Below are 18,424 nucleotides of genomic sequence, written 5' to 3'. Positions count from 1 at the left end.
CGATCAATGCCACGTCTCCCCTCCCCTGCCCACCCGATTTAGAGGGATGGAGGAGGGGGAGAGGCGAAGGGGCTCAAGGTCCTGGCCTGGTCCCTGGTAAACAAGCTCTGGGGTCTCCTTCAGTCAGGGACCATCTCTCTCTTCCTCTTTCCCCAGGGGGAGATGGCACCCAATGGGTGCTTCTGAACGAAGAACTACCCGGAACATAAGCCCACATTGCTCCCAACTTGCTCCCCTACTCTACAAAGGGAGCCACCAGGAATGCAGATCCTGCTGGTAAGTCTAGGACCTCTCCCAGCCCAAGGGCCAAGAACATCCCCGCTCCATGCCACGTGGGCACAGAGCAGCCTGAGCCAAGTGCAACACATGCACCATGCCTCCTACCAGGTGAGCAGGTAGTGTTGTCTTGATACCCCCATCGAGGGTCCCTATCACCCTTATATCTGCACCCCAACTATGCTTGAAACTCACTATGCACACACCTACACACAGAGACAGTCACAAACATGTAAGCATACCTGATACACATGTGAAATTGGGGAGACAACTTGTGGGAACAGTCAGACACTGAGTTAGTGACAAAAGACTGAGGGCAGTATAAGCCCACAATGCCCTCCTGCCCTAGGCCCCAGCTGGGGGTCCAAGGATGCTCTTGCCTGCAGGTGGCAGGTATAGCTTATCCATTCCCTTGATCTTTGGGAGAGGGGCAGTCTCCAAGCATGGGAGTCAGCCAAGGTGGCCTGGGTCACCACCCAGCCCCTATAGGCCTGGGGCCTAGAGTCCACCTGGGTGCCCAGGACCCCACCCTGAGTGATTCTTACTGCATCATTACAAAGAGCTAGGACCCGTCTGCTGTCTGCGTTGGTCCTGGTTCTCGGCATCCACTTGCCAGAGCTGACTTAAGAACCCCAGGGGGGAAAAAGACTCCCCAGAGATTCCAACTGCAGACAATTTTCAAAATCTCTGTTTTCAAATCGTCACTGTTGTCATGCTCACACCATGAGTATGCACACCTGTAAGAGCCATGACAGGCACAGAGACACGTACACGAGCTGGCAGGAGCACACAGCAAAGACAGCACCTGCCGAGCTGCAGAGCACCCCTCTCCATCCCCATGTGCCACCAGGACCCACGCCTCCACACGCAGGCACAGACATGACAGCCTCACAGTGCCATAACTTACCTGCCTACCTAGTCTACCCTCCTGCAGCCCCAATACACTCTCCACACCCTCCTTTACACACACACACACACACACACACAAGTCCCACTGCCTATCCCAGCTCCATGCTGAGATTAGTGCAAGTGGAGAAATCTCACAGCCAGGCAGTGGCCACCACCACTCCCTGCCTCTCAATTCTCCACTAAGAGGATCTGGGCCCCCTCCCCTCTGCCTTCCCCCTGCGGACAGCAGTAATGGGCTTCGGGTGCTGACTGGGAGCTTCCAAACAAGATGGTACCTTATAGCCATTTTAAGGTATATAGCAGCCGGTCCTGTATATAAACTAAAATTGAAATGTCAATGAGCCAATCATAGGTTGTGGTTAGGACTTGTTTTTTTTTTTTTTTTTTAATTTATTTTTAACGTACTGGTTACTCAAAGCCATGTCAATTCCATAATATTGCAAATTGCTGTTGATGTTATATTGGGACTCTTAATTGACTGGGATGATATTCTACCAGCTCTAACTTCGGACCAGAAATGGTCTCCCCAAGAAACTGTTCAACCCATCTGGACAATAAGTAGCTGGACTCTGTGCTTGGTATATGTTTGCAAGGAAAGAATCTTGATTGAATTTGAACTGTAATACTGCATCAAGGTGGAGGAATCCACCAGGGGGGAGGGGAGGGGGAAGGGTGGGGGGATTCCCAGAGCCTATGAAACTGTCACATAATGCACAATAATTAATAAAAAAAAAGATTTCCTGCAGGGCTCCAGTCCCCAGCCCCTCACCTGCCAGCTCCGCTCACCCCCAACCCTCCCCACAACCCTCCACCCCTACACTGCTTGCACCAGTCCATCTGGCCAGCAAGCTCCAACTCCCTTCCTTTTTTACCACTCCCGCCAAACCAGCTCCAGCCTGGCTGCTGCTGTCCCCTGATAGTTGACAGCCCGCGGCCCTAGGCCTCACCACCACTCCAGGAACCAGTCACCCCGGTATTTGAATGAGGGAACTGAGGTTTAGGGGTTCATCCAGAGTCACCCCTGCATCCAGTAGTGGTCTTCATTTACCACGGACAGTTCATTCAGTAACTCACTGTGTGTGTGTGCATTAACTCTTCACATGTGTAAGGAACATGGTGTGTGTATGCATGGGCACGTGGGAGTGCTATATGGGTATCTGTGGAGGGGAGTTCTGCGCATGCCTAGGAAGGGTTAGGCACACCACTGCTGAGCACTGCCTAGGTGTGGGTGATCTGTGTGTGCATGTGTCAGTCTGCGGATGACTGAATGTGTGTAGGGGACTAAGCACAGCACACACATGGGGCACACATGTCCCATACATGTTCTCCCAGGTGGCACTCTGCAGGGATGGGTCCAGGCCCTCAGCTCAGGTCCCCAACCACCATCTCCAACCAGCATAGGGTTCCCCATCTTCCTCTCAGGAGGAGACTCCAGGGGCAAGCTCTGTGTGGGTGAAGGGGCAAGGATGGACCATGTGTGGGTGTGCACCAGAGGTCTGGGTGTGAGCCTCCTGGTGGGTGGAGGGAAAGACCTGGCTGAGCTGAGTGCAGACACATCCCATCCCTGCACTTGCAGCTGGTCCAGGAGAACGGCGCAGCCCAGCCTCTGGCTCATACAGATTGGGCCTGATGCTGCGCCACTGCCTGCCAAGACAAACTTGTGTGCGCGAGCACACACACACACACACACCACCCCAGGAAGTGCCTGGGGGCAGATCCTCACTTTATACCCCATGCCTGACAACTAGCAGGTGCCTGGCAAACATTCTAAGTGAGCAGATTCATGAACGTGTGAAAAAAATGAATGAATGAGTGAGCAAATACATAGATGAGTGAATCTATCTGAATAGCGGCACACAGGGCCTTGCCTGCTCATAAACCCTCCCCAATTCTGCAACCCAATGGACTTCAAGGAGCCCCCCACCCTTGGGGCCTCCGTGCCTTTAGGTTAAAGGCTGTCTGCAGGTGGGGAAGGCGGGTGGACAGAATGCTTCCAATGTTTGGTCTCCAAGACATCAATCTTTGAATATCCAGAAACATCTAGAAACATCTGAGCTCCCCCACCCCCCGGGGGAGATTCTGATGTTGGCTCCAGCCTTAAGACGACCATGCCAGGATGGATCCAAGGATTCCGGGCCCCTGACGGGTGCTGGAGCTGGTGGGACGCAGGGGGAATTCAGAGCCCATCTCTGATGGTGCGATAAACGCCGGCCAGGGATTAGAGCGACTAGAGCAGTGGCGGGGCTGGGGAAGGCAGGGGCCAATCGCCGGGAAAGATATGACTATTTAAAGATAATGATTGCATAAATTTAATTAGCACACTTTCAAGCGGCAAATGGCCATTTTGTAATTAATGTATCTTGCCTTACTAAGCATGAAAGAGCCCGTCTCCCGCGCCTTCTCCCTCTGCCCCTCCTATGCAGTCCTAATGAAAGACAGAGAGCAAGTGACAAAAACAGTTTGTCAGCGGCTCCAGGTGTCAGGGGCCTAATTGGCTGAGCCTCGGGAAGGAAGGGGAGGGGGACTTCCTGACTCTGGCCCCAGCCCAGGTTGGAAGGAAGGAGGACTGGGAGGCCAGGGCTCACAGCCCCCCTACCCGGGGTGGGGTGGGGGTGGGGGGTCTCTGCTGGTAATTGTCTGAGATGGGGATGCAGATTACCCATGGCAGGAGCTGAGTGGTGGCAGCGAGGCCTCATTAGTACCTGGGCACATAAGCCGGCACTGATCACAATGCGTTAGGGCCTCCTGGCCGTGATGCCCAGACGCTGCCTGCCCACTCTGCACAATCAGCCAGTGACATGAACAAATGCCGGCCCGGGCCTTGGTTTCTGCAGGCATGAAATGGCCCCTGGCACCTGGGATGCTTGCATGGAGTGAGAATCACAGCCTGCTGTGTGCAGGCAGCACCAACACCATGTCTGAAGGGCACGGTTCAAGGACACACGTGCCCGTATTTCTGAAACTGGACTGCTCTGGGCCTCCGTACCTGGTGCTGACCGGGTGACAGGAAGCTGGGCAAAAACTTCAACCCACACCTTCTGACAAAAACTCAAGAAAGTACCAGCACCAAACTGGCTTGGAGTCAAAGAATATGGTTATGATGAAAAATGTTCCATTGCACAGCTTGGGAAGCTGAGGCTTTAGGAAGCTGCAGAATGTGCTCTATCTGCAGCAGCACTAAGTGATGGGGCTGAGACTCAGAGGCGTCCATCCAAACCTGTCTCCCTGAGTGTGGGGCCGGCTCAGGTGCTGCCCACCCTGTACAGGAGGCCTAAGCAGCTTGACTGGCTCCACCCAAGCACCTCAGCGACCAGGTGCCATGCTGTGCCTCCTAGAGAGGAGACCAGGGAATGGAGCGGACAGGCTTTGAACTGTACTCCCACTCCTTGAGCCACAGCCATGCTGGGATCACCCCTAGGGTTGGCACTGTGGATCCCAACTTTCTGACAATGGTCCTCCACCATCAGCATCAGTTGCCTCACTGCCCTCTGCCAGCCTCAACCACAGGACCCTGCGCCCCTGCCCAGTCTGCTCCATGGCAGGCAGAGCAGACAGGCCTTGAGCCAGCCTGGGCTGGAGGAGCAGGGCCCAGCCAGCCCGCTCCCAGACCAAATTCAATTTCGCACTTTAATGACTTTGCAGAAGAGCCCAGGAGCTTTCTGATGCCACTCCTTACCGACTGGGTGCTTCCCCGGCCGGGCCGCCGAGCGTGCAGCGGCCTGATCCGGGAGAGCCCTGGGCCCTGTCGAGAGTGGCAGGGGTGCTGAGTGAGTGAAAAATGTCAGAGCAAATTGCTCTTGACAGCGTTAATATCTGCACCTCATAGCAATAATTACATGTAAATAAATAGCAAAATCACACTCAGCTGGAGGCAGCTTGGGGAGGACAGGCACGGCTAAGGACCAGCTGGGGACCCGGGCAGCTCTGTTCCATTTTTCTCTCTCCTGCTCGGGGTCTCTACTCCACTGCTCCCCTCCCCTCCAGGTTCCCACTGCAGCACAGGGCAGGGACCTCAAGATCCTTAGTGCTCCTAGTTTAAAAAGAAGGGAAAGGAAACTATGTGGTTCCTCCCCCCAGTTATGCCAATCTGGACCAAGCATCCTCCCAGCCCTCCCCTCCCCTCCTTCCCTGTGCACCTTGCTCCACCTTGGGTTCTGCAGAGCAAAGCTTCTGAAAGCCATGTGTCTACCCTCATCTCTTCCCGGGCACCCTGTGGCTCCTTCCAGCCTTGCTTTCCAAATAGCAACTCTCCTTGAGACCCAAGTCTTCAGCCTGCTGTTTCCATCGCTGCTTCACCTTCTCATCTCACAGACTCAGGATGCCCTGGTTGTCTCAGCTTTCCTCTGCATTCTTAGCAACCAGTTTGGGGCCTGCAAAGTTGCAGATTAAACAAGGCACAAATTCATCCTATTATGATTGGCCAGCAGAGATGGCTCCACCATGGCAAGGAATGCAAGATCTATACGCACCTCGAAGGAAATGCAGGAGCCAGTGTTCATCCCACCTCTAGGCTCAACGATTACCAGGGGGGCTTTGAAGAAGTTTTGAGAAGCGTTAAGGTGCACCTGCCGGCCATGCCTTAGAGAGCATCCCATCGAAGGTGACAGATGGAGATGTCGTTTCTCACCTCTCACTGCCTTGTATGGGGGTCTATGAAATCAGTGAGTTATGTTCAATCAGACCATGAATTCCCCAAAGTGAAAAGGCGCCCCAGTGGGGTGGGGGATAGGGGGAGAAAGGCAACAAAAAGGAAGGAAAAGAGGGAAGGGATAAAGCAGAGGCAGCTGGGTGAGGGAGGTGATACCATCAAAAGGACCTGTGTACTGCAGCCAGGCTTGACTCAGGGTCCCAGTCCCATCCTGGAGGACCCAAGGGCTCAGCCCCAGGGGTTGGGGAGGCTGTTGCCCATGGGCTGCCCTGAGGGTGGGTTCCTCCAGCTCTTTGAAATCCCGTGAACCCCCTCAGCAGCTGCCCTGCCTGCCTGGCCCACACGGGGCAGAGAACACGGGTGCCATTCTTTGCAAAACAAATATCTTCTCTGGAACAGCCCCTGCGTTCCACACCTTCTTGTTTAGCTCACTGACTAATCCACTTATCGAGGATACAGCGCCTGTGAATTCCCCACTTGATAAAGGCAGCGACAAAATTAACAAAACCTTTCCCATGGCGCCAACGCACCAAACAAACAAGAGGCTGAGGACGCCACGTGGAGATGCTGTTGTGTTTCCATCCTCCCGTGCCCAGGAAAGATGCGGGAGGAGACAGCGGCTTTCTGCTGGGGCTGGCGCCGGCAACAGCAAAGAACGCAGTGCTGACAGTTTACCTGTCCCTGTCCCATACACACAGCCCCAGCCTCACTGGAGGGTCCTAGAGCCGGCCACGCTTCCAGATGCAAGCTGTCTGCAGTCCCCTACCCGTGTTTCTTCAAGGCCAGCTCCATGCCCGCTGCTGTTCCAAGCCATGCAGCCCATGAAAACATGGCAAGTGGGTACTGCTGTCCGCTGCATCTCATAGAGGAACACCCAGAGAGCATTTAATACTCTCCAATTCCATGTGACAGATCTAACTCCAACCATGGTCTCAGGCGTCCAGCCAGGCCCCTCAGCTTGATTGTGCTCTGGTCTCACTGCAGAACCCAAGTTCGAACCCAAGGCATGTCTTCAGCAATGCCCTCATCACAGCTCTAGGGGCTCCCGGGACACCCCTGAAGCCTCCCTGCTCTGCCCCAGAACACCCAAGACTGGGCTGTCACCATCACAGGGTCACCAACACCATGATAGGGCCGGAAGGCAGGAGCTGCCAGGATGCTCAGTCTCAGCCTCCAACCCTGCTTTGAAACAGCTCTGCTCTCAGCTTCCAGTGGCCAGAGGAGGGGGTCTACAGGGGAAAAGACAGGCCAGGAGGGGATCCTGCACCCCTGTGCTGCCCTGCCACCACCCACTCACACGGCAGCCCTGGCTCCAGGAGGAAGGATGGGTCCCAGGAGTGGGAGGGCAGGGAACTGGGGACATTAATCACAGGGTACACCTGTCAGAGTGGCATCCAGGACTAAACAGAAACACTTGGCTAAAGGACAGGACTTCTCACCCCAGGCTCTGGGACCAACCACCAACACACTGGGGGGCAGGGCAGTGGAGGTTCAACCCCTGCGCCTGGGGAAAGGGCCCTACCAGAGACACAAGGACTCCGGGGAAAAGAGGCTGGAGGGGATGTGGAGAGAAGGGGGCCTGCCAGATGACTGGGGCCACGCAGCCAGGACCCCCACAGAGCTGGAATCTTTCAATCTGGGTCCTCTGGCTGCAGAGACAGGGCTGGCCTCCCTGTGTGGGGCCTCACATTCCCTCGCTGCACCTGCCCAGCAGCTCAGGGGTCTCCCTCTCCAGCCTACACTCCTGGGAGCCTCTGCCCACCCTCCTCGCCGACTGTATCTCTCCTTATTATCATCCTGTTCCTGTTTCTGTCCTTGGTCCCTTCTGATTTCCTGTTCCCTGATTTCTCTGTTCTTCAGCCCAGGGCAGGGCTGAGCCTCGATGTCAGGGCACTGGACCCCTATCTCACCCATCTGCTCATCAGCATTGGAAAGAGCCTGGCTGGGGAGCCCCTGGCCAGGTTCCCTGGCTCCCCTGCCTCCTGGTCTCTGGGACCCCTTCCTGTCTCCATCTCCTGCTGTCTAACCCCCCCCCGCCCGAGTCACAGCAACGAACTCATGGGGACATGTGGGAGGGGGCAGATAGACAGGGCATGAGAGCTGCACCTCAGTTGGTGCTTTCAAAATGGAGCACACACACACAGAAACACACACACAGGGGGATCTCCGGAAAGATTAGAGCTGACCCGCAACGCCAGGGTCTAGCCTGAAAGGGGGCAAGGGCCCGAGATCCTGGCTGCTACCCCTGGCTGCTCACCCTGAGTGCTATTTCTCTGAGCCTGCAGAAGGTCTCCAAGTGGGGGTGAAACAGTGAGTAGGAGCAACGATGCTGCCTTCACCAACCACAGGGTTCCCAGCTGATGGCAGTGGACACAGGCCTGCTATCTGGGGTCAGAGAAGAGAATGTCCCCTTTCCACCCACCAAGAGAAAAAGCTGCTTCACCCCAGAGTCCAAGAGAGGGTCTGGACTCAGGGTCAGCACACCAGGGACTCAGGAAGGGTTGCCAGGGACAGGGGGTGGGGGGATGATCTCCAACCAAGATGGAGAGGGAGCTCCTGAGGGAATGGGAGTGCTCAGGCGTTTCTGCTCCAGGCTACATGTCTCACTTTCAGCCTGGACACGTCCTCTTTGTGACATGGGTCACAAAGAGTCAGGGTCGTCATGGGACTGTCATCTTCTGATGCCGCAGGTCAGACAGCCAGGGTCTGGTGAGAGGTTCGCATTTATCAGGCTTAGGGCCAGCTCCACCCGGCAGTCCCCAGGGCGCCACACTTCAAGTCCGCACATTCTCTGCTGGCCCCACAGTGGCATTCAGTGGCACAGGGGGACAGGAACAAGAGCAGAGCCAGGAGCGACTCCCCCCTGGGGTCACATACACTCCTCCCCAGTCCCTATCCTTCTGTGCTGGCTGCCTGACTCATGCTGTTTGAACCTACTCCCGGGGCTCCATGCACACACAGCAGGGGCTGAGGCGAGAAAATGGTGTCCATCCGCTCTTTATGCAGCCAGGCCATTGCCACAGCCATCCCTCCCTCAGCAAGGTCTTGCTGCCCACCCCCTCCATCTTCAGAGCTGCGGAAGCGTGGGACACGAAGCAGGCATCATTTCTGCAGGAATATCTGGCTTCGCAACTGCTGGGGAGGTCCCTGGTCACCAAAAACAGATCTTGCCCAGTTTAGAGCTTGCTTTCTAAAGAACAGGTCTGGTGCCAGTGGGGTACACCAGGATCCCAGGGCATCAAAAAGCTGAGGCGGGAAAGGGGGCAGTCCAGATGGCCTCCAGCTTTCCCCTGGGGTGGACGGGGGGCGGGGGTGACCAGCTCAGAACTGGCTAACACAGTGCTTCTACCACACCAGGCTTTGAAGCACACACACCCCTCATCAGGGTGCAGCCTGGGAACTGAGGCCAATAGGCATTCTGGATAATTCTGACGCAAGGTTTGGGAAGTGCGAGCTCTGACTGTCCTGCCCTGTGAAGAATGCACGCTCCTGGAACCTGGATGGGGCGACCAGCAGTGTGCTTCCAGCAGCCTCCGGCCTGGTGCCACCACCAGAGGCATTCCCTGACTGTCAGGGTTGTCCCTTTTGTGCCAGTTGTGGCTGTGGACAGCCCTGCCTCATCATGGGCTGCACTGTGCCCATGCTAGTCTCCCCAACACACCCACTGACTCTCTCTGTCCCCAACAGCACACCCAGAGCTCAGAGGTTGAGTTGAACTTCCTTTTGGGATCACTTTGCATACACAGGTCTGCCAGCCACCCAGTGTCACACTAAACCCCAGCTTATCAAGGATGGAGGGGTCAGGGGGAAAGCCGCCAGGAACCCCACCCAACCATGGTGACCAGGGACTGGGGGCCACACACCCTTCCAGGAGATAGCCTCTCCTCTGCATAAATCGCCCAACTCAGGGTACATAGCCATGGTCAAACATACTGCAAGGTTCTTGAGACCAAGGGCCAGGTAGAGAACACCTGGTGCCCTCAGTGTACCTGCCCAGGGAACAGAATGGATGCTGGGAGGTACCAAGACATGCCCACAGTGGCGAGATAGCCCTTCTAGGCGCCAGGCTAGATCCACAGGCACCTGGCCCTTGCCTTGTGTACAGGGAGAACCAGATCTGAGAAGTTGAGACCTGACAGCCCCCGGGGGGGGGGGGCGAAGCGGGAGAGAGGGGGAGAACAGGGGATGTGGCTGCCTAGGCTTGAGGGTCTTGGAAGAAGGAACCAGAAGCTGAGAGGGCAGGGTGGGGTGAGAAGGTTCAGGGCCCGAGGGGTATATGGAAAGCACGGGGAGTGGATATGAGCCCCTGCGCTAGCAAGGCAGCCACGGAGCTCATGCAAACCCGGCTGTGGCCCAGCCTGGCGCGGGGACGCCAAGCCTGGGCCGCGGGGAATCAAGCGGCCACCAAGCCAAGGGCATCCTTATCTCGGGGACACAGTTGTTGGGAATCACTTTAACTGAGTGGTTTTGTCTCCCTGCATTTTCCACTGTCAGGAGGCCTCGGGCCATGGATCAAAGGCGCGGCAGTGGCAGCAGCAGCGGAGCGCGTGGAGGGGGACCACGAAGCCTCCCCCACACTCCCTGCCAGGCCCCAGCCCTGGCCCCAGCCCGGTGCCCGCAGCAGCCTAGCAACACACACAGGGCCAAGTGGGAGAGCTGGGCGCCTAGGAGGGAAAAGGGGAAAGGAGAAGAAGGAGGAGGAAACAGAAGGGCTTGCAGAGAGCAGGCAGGAAGTGAGGATAAGACTGAGAGTAGGGAACTGGGGTGGGGGGTTGTATAGGAGTGAAGGTGTAGGAGAAGGTGGGTCCAGGGGAAGAGCGAGAGGAAGAGAAACAAGAAGGAAGGGGCAGGGTACAAAACAGACCCATCAGTGAGCCCCAGGGAAAGTTTTGGCAAGAATGAAATGGACGCTGGCACTAAGGCCTGCCCCCAGGAAAGGTCCCCAACCATGCCCCGAGGGAGACCAGCCCAGATCTCCCAGGGGACTCATCTCAGCAGCTGCTAATGGCCTGGGCAGAGCCCCCCCCCCCCCGGGGGTGACTCACACACCTGTGCCTGCTGACAGAGGAGTAGGGGCACATCTGGGAGAGGACCCTGAGGGAGAAGCACCACCACGGGGATTCAGGTGGAGCAGGACTAGAACCTGGAGAGGGAAACAGGAAGGGGCGCTACAGATGCTCAAGGTTGCAGGCCAGACACCAGGCTGAGGGGAATGGGGCTGGAGGACGCTGCCTCAGGAGGCCCCGGCCCTGGTCCTGCACCACCTCACCATGGCCTTGGGCCCATCCCAGTCCCTGCCTGAGCCTCATGGCATCGCTGTCTGCAAGGAGCTGCCTCCCTTGGTGCCTGGGCTGCTCCACGTGCTTGTATGTGTGTGCACACACTCTGCATCCAAACAAACACACCCACTGCCCGGTCCAGCTCTGTGTGCTAGCAGCTGCCATCAGCTTGGCTTTATGCGGCGGGGTGGGGCATTGGAAGGTGCCTGAGGCAGGGGAACTCTTGTTTGGAGTCACACAGGCAGGGAGGGACCGTGTTAGAAACCACTCCCACCACCACCCACTCCATGACCTTGCACCCCAGCTTCTTACAAGTCATGCATATGGTCAAACTTAAAGGTCAAGTTCCTGGCCCTTAGAAATTTCTCCAGCACTGGGAAGTGGAGCTCACACCAGCTGACAGTATGGTCTCCTGAGCCAGACAAGCCGGGCTCAAGTCTAGGCCCTACAGCCTGTCAGCCACTGACCCGGGATGGATTATGTAAACTAGCCAGTGCCTCTGCCCTCACCCCTCATGGAGAGACGGAAATAATTCCTCCCCAACGAATGTTTGGAGAATGAGGAAACTAATCCAGGCAGCGTCCTGGGCTCAAGGAGACTGAACCTCGTTATTATTATCATTACTTAGTGGTATTTGACAGGTACTTTTGATAGAAAACATGACCAAATATACAGGGGAAAGCTTAGCTAACTCACCATGAGGGGGGAGGGAGAGGGGTCGAGGAAATGGACCCAAGTAGGACTGGGTTCAAGACAATGGCCAGTGGGGAGGAAGTACCCCAGGCCAAGGGAGTAGCAGGTGCAGAGGGCTGCTGGAGACAGAGCCTGCAACTCATCCATGATGTTCCTACTTGGGGTCTTGCCTGGCCTCCTACGTCCACTTTCTTGGCCATCCCAGCAGCCTCCCCTCCCCCTGCCCAATCAGGGACCCCAGGGATGGGCCCGTGTAGCTCCGAGTCTGCCCACAGTATTAATTGCTAATCTCCCCCATTTGCTTTCCCTCTATCTGCAGGGCCTGTTTCGTTTGGAGCCCTCGTGCTAATCAGAAAGAACAAATCTGAGATTTGAATTCTTTCCCAGGGAGGCAGGCAGCTTTGCCACCATTAAGCCCCAGGCCTGCCAGGGAGGGGCCCCCAGGAGGCAGGGGATGGGGTGCAGCAGGACAAGAGCCTGAGAGGCCTGGGCCCTGCCCACGCAGCCGAGAGGCTGGGGCTCCTGTGTTGGCACAGGCCCCACAGACTGTGAGCAACTGGGACCAGTGGCGCTCTGCTCCCAGGCCATCTCTGTACTGCACAGATGGGAGACTGAACCCCCACACAGGCAGGCAGCTACTGAGATGGCACAGAGCAGGGACAGGCAGCGCCCCAGGGAGCTCAGGTCTCCTGGTTTCCCACTCCAGGGACTAGCCCTGACCTCCAGGTTCAGAAACACAGTGAAACCCAGCAAGGTTTCAATGACCCATCTTTTGTTCGGGGCTCGGAGAAGCAGGGGGTGGGGAATGGGCACAGGGTTAAGCTCCTGCTGTATGCCAGGCCTCGTCCTGGGCATTCCTCAGCCTCATCTATTTCTCACAGCACTGCGTGCAAGGTCAATACAACAGGTCCCCACTGATGATGAAGAAACAGGTCCACAAGCTTGCGTCGCTTGCTTGTGATCACACAGCTGTAAGTGACTGAGGAGAATTAGAGCCCTGGACCACAAGATTGTCCTGCTGTGATGCCTCTCTACCAGCGACTGCTGTGGCATCCATAGCATCCCTGGCTTCTGACTCCCCTTCAGGACCCCTCCTCCAGGAAGTCCTCCCTGGCCACACCTCTGCTCCTCCACACACCCTCTGCACTTCCTTCAACTCTTCATAGTAGTTTCTACAACAGATCTTTTGGTGAGGCGATGTCTGTTTCGCCAAAATACACTTTGCAAGAGCTCAAACAATCATGCATGTTTTCCAGCTGCCCTGTGTGCTGTGTTCCTAAGAGAATTTAAAGGGGCTCCCACATGCTGACAGTCAAGTGCAAACTGAACAACCCATAGATGGCGTGAATCCTCTCGGGACAAAACACAGCTGGGATTCAACAGAGCTGCCAGGTACCCTGGAGCTTATTGACAGCTGCTGCTGGCCTACTATGTGCCAGATCCTGAGTTACATGTCACCAGGATCAGTCATCACACGCCGAGAGTGGTTAAGACTTGGAAACCTCCAGACTTGTCCCATGCCATGCCAAGCAGGCTCTTCTCCCTGCCTGTGTAACTGGGCCTTCACTCTGCCCAGGCAAAGGGACAGATCAGAGATGAGTTCCTGCAACACCTTACCCAGGTGTGCGGTGAATGGATGCAGAGGTCCTGGTGGTCCAGAGGCAGACACTAACAAGACCCCCATCTCCTGCTCAGGCACTGGGAGGGGGTCTCAGACCTCCACTCCCCCCCCCCGGCCCTATAAGGAAGTAGGAAAGGCCAGCCTTGCCCTCCTCTTTCTCCTGCAGTGACCAAAGGCACCCAATATCACCCCCACATCCCGATGTGGGCAGGGCCTGGAAAGTTCCCGCTCCCAGCCCAGCCATGCTGCCCAGGAAGAGCTGTTTCTCTCTGCACTGCCCCCAGGAAATGGGGGTGAGGAAGCCAGATACATAAACAGGGCTCGGCTTTCACAGGGGCTGGGCCTCTCCCGCAGGCTGCAGCTGGAGCCTTGAGGGACACCGGCATTTGGTTCTGCTTGCTGGGGACCACCGGGGGAAATAGCTCAGCCTTTCCCACCGAGGGAGGTGAAGCGTGGACAAAGGCGGTGCGGCCCAGGACAGGGCAGCATCTTGGCAGGCCCTGTCCTGGGCGGGCTCGAGGATGCCCAGGGCCCAGGATGAAAGCCACCTCCCGGAGTCACCACTGCCAAGGGCAGCTCAGCTGTGGTCTGGGGCTGCCTGGCCAGGAGCAAAAGGACAGGGATTTGGAGACCAGAGTGAACCAGGCAGGCGCATCCTCTGATGTGCACCATGTTCAGGGCTGGAGTGGGGGAGGAAGGCGGGCTCTGCAGCTGGACTCTTCCAGGGCAGAGTGAAAGTGGGTGGGGAAGGCAGACACAGAGAACAGCCGCCTAGCCGTGGCTCCAAGGAAACTCAGTCACGCAGACCTGGCCTCTTCCACCAATGTGCCCTGACCTCACCCCACCCTCACCCCACCAGCCATGGTGAGAATGGATAGCGTGGGTGTATGGGGCGTGCACTTAGTGAGCTTCCTCCTGACCCTGGGAAAAAGTCACTCAGAGCCATGGCCTTCAAGCCTGAGTCATGTCCACCTCGTCCAGCCCAAGGGTGGGGACAGTGAGGAGATCCTCCTCCTACGCTTCCACCTGCACCAAGACATCTCCTCTTCCTCTACCTGCGGGCAGCAGAGGCCTGCATGGCCCCAGGACAGGAGACCAACTGGGACATTTCCCAGCAGCGCAAAGAGGGCCACAGAGAGGAGAAGAGAAGTGAGTCAGAGTTAGGGGCCAGGGCCAAGATGGAGGAGGGCATAGAAAGAATGTACATTCATTATGCACCAGCTGCATCCCAAGCACTTGACTCAGACATTCCCTAGGTACTCGTAGCTCCTCCTGAGAAGGAGGGAGTACCACCCTCATTTTCAGACAAGGGAAAGGAAGCCCAGAGAGGCTAAGCAAGTGTCCAGGGTCACACAGCAAAGCAGTCAACATGGCCGAACCAGAATCCGGACTTCATGCTGCTGGCTGGTAGGTGTCTCACAGGTTCTCTTGCTCCAGGCTCACTTCCAGAGCAAAGCCTGAGAGTCAGGCCTCTGGATGAAGGAAGGGCTTAAAGGAGACCCCAAGAAGGCAGCAGGAAGCAAGCAGACAGCCAAGGAAAGTCACCCAGGGAGGGAGGAACAAGTAAGACCGGGCACGGCGCAGGGGAGCGTGGGTCAGGGTGAAAGCCCTGTGTTCCTACAACCTGCTAAGCCGGAGAAATGAATTCTGATCCTTCCACAACCCAGTCTTGGAGGATGTGTGCACAAGGGGTCTCGTTTCAGGGGGCAGGAAATCCCCTGCGCCTCCTCCCGACACCCCGGTAATGCCAGGATGTCCCCAATCTGCTTTGAGGAATGCAGAGATTAAGAATAATAAAAAAATTGCAATAAAATATGTGTGAAGGCGGGGTAATTGTGGACAAACGCAGCATTCAAATTCATTTTTCAGCTCTTTTACACACCATTTCAATCTTATTTTCTGCTTGTTAATGAGATCTTGTTGCCTGGGCTAGGCAAAAACCTTCCAATATCACAACGTAATTGCACATAATTTTCTCTCCTACCAATGATTTGCATCAGTTTTTTAAAAATTCTGGGCTATTTAACACCCCATGATCCCCCTCCCCATCTTCCCGCCTACAAATCTCTCACTCCCTCCTCCTTCCTCGTCCCTGGTCCAGCAATACTCATTTTAAATGCTTATTACGGAAGCAGTGTCATCCCTTAATGGGGCGGGAACAAAGGAGAAGAGAGGAGAGGAGGAGGCACATAGGGACTCCGTGGTGCCCAGCATGTGAGGGCATCACTTAGGGCCCCTCTTACCCTGCCGCGGGTTCAGAGACCGTGTGGCTCCCAGCTGGTGGCGTCCCATCCCTGCCACTCATGAACTCTGTGGCCTTCAGCAAGTCCCACAGCCTCACTGGGCTTCCCCAGGTGCAGAACTATTGTGGGCCTGAATGCCTGCTACAAGCAGGTGCTGATGTAAGATCCTGCACCCATGGGTGTGCTGAAACTGCCCCTGGAAACTCTCCAAGACAGGACAGTATCTCTGCCATCAGACACATCTGACACATCCTGGACTCATCTGCCATCGCCCCACCCCACTCAGAGAGTGTCCTGCTTGCCATTCCTGGACAGGGATTGGTATGCAGCAGTCAGTCTGCTGGGACCGTGATACTCAAAATATCCATGTCACATAGGGCATCCTTTGTCCTCAGCTGCCCTGAGTTGCCTTGCAGGAATCATTTGCCAAGCAAGCAGTAAGCCTCAACCAAAAGCAGAGGCGAGCATACGGGGCAGGGGTCTGGAACAGGCCAGGTGCCAACACGGGCAAGCCGCCTTGCCTTGCTCTCTGCAGGGGAAACCAGTGCATGGACAGGGCTTCTCCACGGATGCAGCACTGGGTCCCTGGTCTCAGAAGGCTGCAGTGTGGGGGCTGTGAGGATTACGGGGGGAACGACCGAGCTCTACCCTGTGACTCAATCATGTCCCTGGTCTCTCCCCGAAAGTGATGGAATGGGCTCCTCCCTCCACTGAGGTGAAAGGTCAGATCTGTGACAGGACTGGGCCTCATTTGTGACCCTGTATGCAGATAGATGACCAACTACAAAATGCTCAGAACCAGGTCTGGACACCACAGGACTCCCCCTTGTTGACGTCGGCGTTCAGCACACTGGGTAGACTGCTTTGTGACCGTGTTGATTGTCTATCCTGTGAGTGCCACTAGCAAGGGAGGTTTTGTCTGATGTCCATGGACTTCATGCCAAGCACCTGGGACACAGCCTGGCACAAGGTACTCAGGGCACAGGCTCAGAGCTAAGGGACTACATGCTTTTCCGACAAGTCTTGTTGGGCAGTCTCTCCATGGACCCCAGAGGCTGAGCGGTCTCTATTCCCCACGCTGGTTTGAGACAAGGACCTGAGGCCACCCTTGGGAGGGGCATGCTTCCCCAGGTGCATCTGTAAGCCGCTGTTGGGTCTTGCCAGGTGCTCTGAGAGCCCCAGCTTCATACCCCCAGCTGCAGCCCCTCTTGGCTTTTACAAGAACAAAATCTCCCTCAGGTTTCAAGGTCCAAGCTCTCCTGTGAGAGTGTGGGCCACTTGGAATCCTGGGAAAGGGACGTACCCCAAGTGCAAAGGCCATCCTCTTCCTGTCAGTCATTCGCAGAGGCTCAGGGAGACCCTGCTGTCGGGAAGAGAGGATGTGGAGAGGCAAGGCAGTTGCTCACCTCCAGCTTCCCTTGCCCCAGTCACACCTGTGGTGGCAAACCTTCAGGGTCCCCAGTTCATCATGTGCTGCCAGCCCCTGGTCCCCGATGGGGAAGGGGGAAGTATCTGGGGTTAGGGAGATGCTGGGCATGGCAATGCATGAAAGTCAGTCCCAAGGATTCCCAGACACAGCAAACCAAACACAACACCCCACTCCAAAGCCTTCAAACCCCAAGATCAGGGTGCCTTCTCCCACCTCAATCCACCTGCTCACACCCATGCGTGTTTTTCCCTCCTCTTCCCCCTTTAATCCCATTCCTAAACCCCATTCAGGAAGCCTGAGACCTCTAATCTAATATTTCCTCTGCCCAGGGATTAAAAATCTTGTTTTGGGGAATAAACTGCAGACCACAAGGGGACAGGCTGGGAGCAAGGCATCCGCATCCTGGATGGCTCGCTCCGGCCTGGCCAGTGTGGACCAGCGCCTGGTCCATTGAGGGAGACAGCTGCCCAAAGGGACTCGGCTCTGTGAGGCTGTCACTAGCACTTGCTCCATACCACAAAGCCAGGCCCGGACTGTGTCCCCTCAAAAGTCAGCTTGTCTGATTCTTGGACACATGAGACGGAAGCCATAACCTTAAACCCAAAGCAACCCAGTCAGTCGGTGCCCTTGAGAAAACGTTCTGGCCTGTGGGACCCTAGTAAGAGTGGGGGTGACCTGGCAAGGCCAGCCAGTGGCATGAGGCTGTCACAGGGATCCCAGGGGGCATTGCCATCAGGTGCCCCCTCCTTGCCCAAGCTAAGGGCTTCTAAGGCTCTCCCTCTGGTGTGGGGGGGCTGAGTCACATTCCAATGAGTCACCTTCCAGGGACAAGAGACCGAAGCACAGAGTAGAAGGAATGTGCTCTAGGTCTTCCCACCAGGGACAGAGATGCAGTAAGCCCTCTGCTACATGGGCTCACCCTGGCAGTGAAGAGCTGGCCCAAGAAAGTACCAGAAAGTACCAGAAGGCAGTGAGCAACTCAGCCAATCACACAACATTTTGCAACAGCATTGGCACTTTTTTCTTCTAAGGATCAGCCTGTAACTATTTCAGATTTTGTGCACAAAAGGTCTCTTTGGGAACCAAGCTTGGTGTGACAGCACCAAAGCACCCCTTGTGAATAGACCTAGCTGTGCACCAATAGAACTTTATCAACAAAGCAGGCCACTGGGTAGATGTGGCCCACAGGGTGTAGCTTGTGGCTCCCACTGGACTTTCTTATACCTAGGCAGTGAGTTTCCTAGATTAACTATGTTGTGCAGCAGGACGAGAGAGCTTTTACTTGACTTTGAGTTCATTCAATGATGCAAACACTCCTGGTTAAGA

The 18,424-nt window shown here is 56.0% G+C and overlaps 1 protein-coding gene across 1 annotated transcript in view; it reads right to left on the bottom strand.

The window, feature by feature from the left end:
- The window catches only part of LOC131478262 (paired box protein Pax-7-like), a 44,485-nt gene that overhangs the window by 15,300 nt on the left and 10,761 nt on the right, over nt 1–18,424 (bottom strand). The window contains 1 exon segment of the mRNA XM_058656725.1: nt 7,988–7,997. Coding sequence (XP_058512708.1) covers nt 7,988–7,997 — 10 coding nt within the window.

The sequence above is a fragment of the Ochotona princeps genome, chromosome 2 (genome assembly GCF_030435755.1).
Source record: "Ochotona princeps isolate mOchPri1 chromosome 2, mOchPri1.hap1, whole genome shotgun sequence".
NCBI classification, from domain to species: domain Eukaryota; kingdom Metazoa; phylum Chordata; class Mammalia; order Lagomorpha; family Ochotonidae; genus Ochotona; species Ochotona princeps.
Note: the sequence above shows the minus strand (reverse complement) of the source record. Positions and strands in the feature narration are given on the sequence as shown.